The 6,091-nt window shown below is 42.9% G+C and overlaps 2 protein-coding genes across 2 annotated transcripts; both read right to left on the bottom strand.

Annotated features, from left to right (window-relative positions):
* Nucleotides 1-5,110: 5,110 nt before the first annotated feature.
* On the bottom strand, nt 5,111-5,308 carry CCR75_008810 (uncharacterized protein; the record flags this gene model as incomplete). The annotated part of the gene is made up of 1 exon (XM_067966858.1): nt 5,111-5,308. One exon carries the CDS (start codon nt 5,306-5,308, stop codon nt 5,111-5,113), a length of 198 nt encoding a protein of 65 aa, XP_067816147.1.
* A 105-nt stretch (nt 5,309-5,413) lies between these two features.
* On the bottom strand, nt 5,414-5,623 carry CCR75_008809 (uncharacterized protein; the record flags this gene model as incomplete). Its single annotated transcript, XM_067966857.1, has 1 exon — nt 5,414-5,623. The coding sequence occupies one exon, from the start codon at nt 5,621-5,623 to the stop codon at nt 5,414-5,416; it is 210 nt and encodes a 69-aa protein (XP_067816152.1).
* Nucleotides 5,624-6,091: the final 468 nt, after the last annotated feature.

The raw sequence follows: 6,091 nt of genomic DNA, 5'->3' as shown, positions 1-6,091 counted from the left end.
ATTAATGATCTAGTGCTACTCTCTACGGTAAACTTACCTAAGCGATTAGTCACTAATGTGGGTAGCAGTAAACTACTACCCAAGTTCATTGGTCCTTTCCGTGTACTGCATCGCAGAGGCAATGCGTACACAATAGAATTGCCACGTAGGATGCGAACGCATCCTACGTTTTACGTTGGTCGGCTCCGCACGTACCATCAGTACGCGGCTTCTTCCGAGGACGGATTTGACCACCCTTTTCAAAAATCCCCAAAAGATTCTTGTGATCGCGAACCAGATTCTCATGTTGAGCCTGAAGTTTCTCATGCCGGTTCCGAAGATCCTCGAAAACTTCCTTTTACGTACACCAAGTTACGTAACGGGGACCGTGTAACATTAGGGCAACTTTAGCCCGTTACAGAAAGACAATCTTGTAAACACTTACTAAAAAAATTGAATTAAAACTGAATCTAATATAATTAAGTTCTTCTGTTTCTATCTATCTATACCAACTTAATAATATACGAATACTTAACATGTAATAAAATGTTTATCTGTCTCTCTCTTTGCGTGCGTCCAGCGCTGACTGGTCCGCGGAAGAAGTAGATACAAAGATCTATATCTACCAATGGATAAGCTTTCCGAATATTGCTGTGTAAAGTAATATTATTCAAGTATTATCTACCTTTATATACTATATTAATTAGCAACCTTTAAGTGATAATTTCATGTAACAATACACCCCTTTACATCACATCTCCCTGAAACGACAATCACTCTGACTGTCATTGATCGACAGTATTTTTTATTAAGATAACATTCTGATTTTTTCTTAATCATTCTTCTTATAAGTGATAATATTCATGATACGGGCAACCCCATTACAAATATGACACAGACGGAGCAGAGCGCGTCGTCTGCTATTTTTCGCATCAGCTGCAGCCATTGAACGTAATTATCCAATGCGTAAAAAGGAATTTTTTTTTTGTGAAATATAGACTGTCTAGATTCCCCGTCTACCTTCTACCTTTAGGGTAGACTCGGAAACTGTACAGTGTATGTTTCATGAAAAGATGTTCCTTGTTACTATATAGACTGTTTATCGTTTATATGGATTAAGTCTCTTTCGCACAGTCATTTTCAGTCCACATCTCTCGCAAAGAATGGCGAGGTGGTTGTCTCTATCTTTGCATAGTACAACTTCTCCGTGAAACATAAGCCAGAACGACTTAATGTCGTCGCTGATGCATTTTTGCGTTAGCCTGATTTAAAATTGGCTGTGCCGATCAACAGTGAGGATAAGCTTATTGGCTTAAGGTGATTCGTATAAAAACATCCCTTAAGGTTTTTATGGATCACCTCAGAAAGAAACTGCATCAACACTTTTAGAGATTGCCGACTTTGTATCGATCCTTATCAGATAGATAAACAACACGCAACGTTGTACTATTATAAGGCCATGCTGGCGACACACCTCGTGCCATCATCCCCATCCATTTGCGATTTAGCATCATATATGGGTGCCACGATGCACCAGTAAGTGGGCATCCTGGACGTGAGAAAGATTGACTCACGGGAAGTCGCAATTTCTACAAGCCTCGTCAGTATGTATTCAATCGCGAGTACATACTTCCTTGCAAATTTAGTGTAGCCAAGTCCTTTTTTCCGCGCTCAGTTACAACCTCTGCCGGTTCCGGCAGAACGTTAGCAGCCCGTATCAAATGGACTTCGTCTTCGATTTTCCGAAGAGTTTACAAGAACAGTGGTATCCTTGTGTTGATCAATCCAGCAAGACGCATTTCTGGAGTGCAAATAATAAATTCAATCTTCATGGATTACGTCGTGGACTGGTTAAGGACAGGGATCCCCAGGTCACGGCGATTTTTGGCGATCCGTGCTCTTATCACTTGAAACACGGTCAAAAATGTCAATTTTAACCATCCTGAAACATATGGTCTGATAGAATGCTCAAAGCGTGTTCTCGAAGAGATATTTTGAGGATACGTCGACTCGTTTGTGAGTTCTTTCCGACGGCTAAATTTACGATCAGAAAATCGGTGCATATATCAACAAAGCATACATGAATTGCTTGCGTCATCCACGCATACCCACCTTGTTAGAGTGTAACTCTGGTATGAGAGGGTAGGGACGCTCAAGCAAATAACCGATATGGCTCTTGCTCATAACGCATTTACTCAGCAGTCAATGCAACGGATACCGATATTGATCTAATCGTCATCGAAGAAGACAAGCTCATCAATAGCGATGAGGCTACCGCTCACCCTTGTGATGATAAAAATTCGGGCAAATTCAGCATCGACAACAACAATGCCAAAACAATAATTTTTAAAGAATAAGAAATAGATGTATCCGGAGTGTGCGATGGGCGCAGGGTATCAAACATCTTAAACATTCCTGAAAAGGACCCAACCGGTACGAGTGTTTCTCGTTCGGAATAGATTCAATATGGAAGCGCGAACATTTTGCTTCGTTGGGTGAATGATTTTGTTACGTCAACTTTAAGTCAATCGTCCCTAAAATACTTTTGCCGATAATTGATGAATTATTCGATAAGATGCAAGGTATGAGCTACTTTACAGTCATTGACTTAGCTCAAGGGTACCATCAGATGCGAATCCATCCGGATAGCAGAAACTACACTGCGAGTTGAAGATCAGTTGAGACGTATCAGTGGTGCGTTGCTTCGATCGGCCTTGCTGGAATGCCTGGTATTTTCTCGCGCTTGATGCATGCTCTTTTTGGAAAGACCCCATTCGTTGTAATATATATTTGGATGACATATGCATCTTTTCCGTCTCTTACGACGAGCATGTTGACCATTTTCCTTTCGTGTTCGACGTCTTACGCGGGAAACACGCTTCGGTCACATCGGCAAGTGCAAGTTTGCGCAAATCATGGAGGAAGTAATCGATTTTGGCGATGATCGACATTCGATCCGACATACGGTTAAGATCTAATTTTCCCTCCTCCACCACAACCATTGGCGGATTCCCACGGTAATCAGCGTTTCCTTGTGGAACGTATCCAGAGCCACCGTGATGTGAAGGGGCAGAGAACGAGTTATCTTGTTCGCTGGCGTGGTTATCCACCTTCGCATGACAACTGGGAGCCTCGTTCCTAGCTGGTTGCTGACGTTGAGGGCCTCGTCCGTCAGTATGACGAGACCCATCCGATGGTTCAGAAGGCCCATCGGAAAACACGCGCCCTTGGCGCTTGTAAATCGATTGCAAAACGTCAATCGCGTCACGCATCTCAATAGAGATGCGAGCCCTTCCCCAGGGCGAAGAAAGGGAATAGACATCCCCTTTTACCCTCTTCGAGTTGTCTACACAACACGGACAGGGATCACCCCACGTGAGGGATGGAAGCCCGCCCTCACGTGACAACCGATGCAATTTATACTTTGCACCGGTTGGAGTTCTTTTCTCAAATTTAACGCGAAACGCGTCAAGTTTTTGAAGCCAAGCTTCGCGTCAAGTTTTTGAAGCCAAGCTTCGCGTCCAATGTCTTTGACATTGTGAATGAACGCACTCCAAGCTTGCATAAGCGAGACTTTATCTCGCTTATTGTTGCCACTAAACCATCGATGCTTAAGAAAAGCATCGAAATAGAAATCTTCCTCAGCGCGAAAGTTCTTCGCGCTGGGATCAAGCCCATGTAGCTTTCTCAATAAATAAGGGATATATATTGTGAGGAGTAGTTTCTCCAGACAAGCCATTGATAAGCCGTTCTGGCAAAAGGTACGGCTTCTTTTCAGGGGCGAGATGAGACAATTTACTGTCTTCACTCCCCTGAGTGGTACCCACTGAAGCAGGGGTACCACAAGAACTTTTCTTACGATGGCTTACGCCATCCTCGTCACCTTGCACAGAAACACGTGCAGGGGACCGTATGCGAGATCGTACGAAAGATCGTACGGGCGATGAGGGATCATCCTCATCGTCGGAACCAAATAGACTGTTCACACGTCTATCAAAATGAGCCCTCTCATTCGAAGGCTCATAGTCAGCCGCCTGACGTATATCAGGCGACTGTTCCATTCTCCCCGAGTCGGCCACTACATCCGACTCGCATTCGTAGTCAACCTCCAAAGAGGGGTCATATTCACGTGGTGAATCACTACGTGCACTCGCAACATCTAGTGTTGTGAGAGTGGAAGACACTACGGCAGACGTTCCTTCTACCGCAAGAGAAAACAGTGCGTCACCCGCGGCTGCACGAACCGCAGCCGAAGGCGCATCACTATCGTCACCCCGCATGAGCTGATTCTTCATGCGATGGAATTTACAATGATGGATCTGACCAATCAACATCGTTTAAAAATTAAGTGGTCACATGACGACCACTCCATCCAATGACACGCAAAGTGATTGTCGTTTAAGGGAGGGGTGATGTAACGGGGTGTTTCGTTACATTAAATTAACACTTAAAGGTTGTTAATTAATGTATTATCTAAAAGGTAGATAATATTTGAAGGATATTACTTTATATAGTAATATTCAGAATTCTTATCCATAAATAGGTATAGACCATTTATACCTATTTATTCCGCAGACTAATCAGCTGTAGGAGTAATCAAAGAGAGAGTTACAGATAAGATAGATATAAGAATTCATTTAGATGTTTAGTATTAGATTATAATTAAGTTAGCATTTACAAAGATGAAACAAGAGACACTTAATTATATTTAATACAGTTTTCATTATACCCTCTTAAAGCTAGTTGCCTTAAGAGAAGTCTTCATCTCCACTCGCAACTGAAGCAGTGCGAAGTGGACTTGTACTGAAGCAGTACAAGTCGTAGTGTCTCGTTACAACTGAAGTCATATACGATCATCTAGACTAAGTAGAAAAATATTATGAAAAAGACTTGAAACTATAAGACGTTTTGTTTGCTGGTCTGGTCATAATCCCCCTTGTGGTGCATTGTTAAAGCTGAGATATGATTAATTTTAGGCTACACCCTGCTACCGATTTATTGACTTATTTTATGCTCGCGTCACCACTATCTTAAATACAGTGTGCTACTTGGACGCGAGACCTCATCCGCTCATTTAAAATTAGAAGCCCCGCTTGTTATAAACTTATTAAAGCCCGATCCTTTTAAATTATTACGCAATTCCAATTATCGTCAGAAAATGAATATTCTCTGTGCGCAATGAAATGAGATGCCACGGCGTATGAGTTGCAGGAATTCGTCGACAGAAATTTGCTAATTTGGCATAGAGCGTGGGAGCTTTTGCTTGTGTATGTAAAACGTGCAATTGCCACTGTTTCGTGAGAGCAAATCCAACGGCAAAACCAGCCATCAGTCCAGCAAGAAAATGCAATATATTGTAAAAACCTTCATCCTTGAACCATTAGCCTCGTGAGCCGCAACTTTTAGAAATAGTCATTTGTATCACGAAGTGCTTCTAACGGCTGATGGCTACATCTAAGTTGTGCACTGTATCTTTTGCAATATCTTCGACGCAACAAGAGGAGAAAGCTATGAACGAGGCAACTTCCGAGCCGGCAAATTCCGATTCGTCATAGAGTCTTTGTTTAGGCAGCGTATTCGAGGCAATAGCGGCACGTAGCGTCTCAATATCGGTGGAAGAATCGCCATAGAGATGAGAAGCCATCGTTTGGCTCAAGACAAGGCTTAATACGCTACAGTGGCATAAAGTCTGAGCTGACGCCTTTGATTGACAAGAGATCTTTTTGAAACGAACTGTAGGCGGGCACGTCGTAATGCGGCCACGCTCTACTTAGGCACACACCCTAGCACAGCGAGGAAGCGGTTAAACCTGCTTCTCTTGCGTGCAGTGAGGCAGTTGTGGTGGGCGCGTTAGCGACCTCACCCAACACACTAAGAACTCTGGTCAAGTGTCGTCACGGGAGCGGTAATGCGTCTCCTCGTGCGCACTTACCAAGTAGGAAGTAGTTTTCAGACTGATTTATATTTAATAGAATTAAATACAAATACCTATTTTTACCAATAAAAATGTTATCTCTATAGATATCATTTAATATGTATTGCGAGCGTATCTTTATAGATACCTCGCGTAACGGATGACGCTGGGCGTCATCCCTCCTAATGTGAATGCACC

The sequence above is a fragment of the Bremia lactucae genome, linkage group LG7 (assembly GCF_004359215.1).
Source record: "Bremia lactucae strain SF5 linkage group LG7, whole genome shotgun sequence".
NCBI lineage: Eukaryota > Oomycota > Peronosporomycetes > Peronosporales > Peronosporaceae > Bremia > Bremia lactucae.
This window is presented reverse-complemented; position numbering and strand designations above follow the sequence as displayed.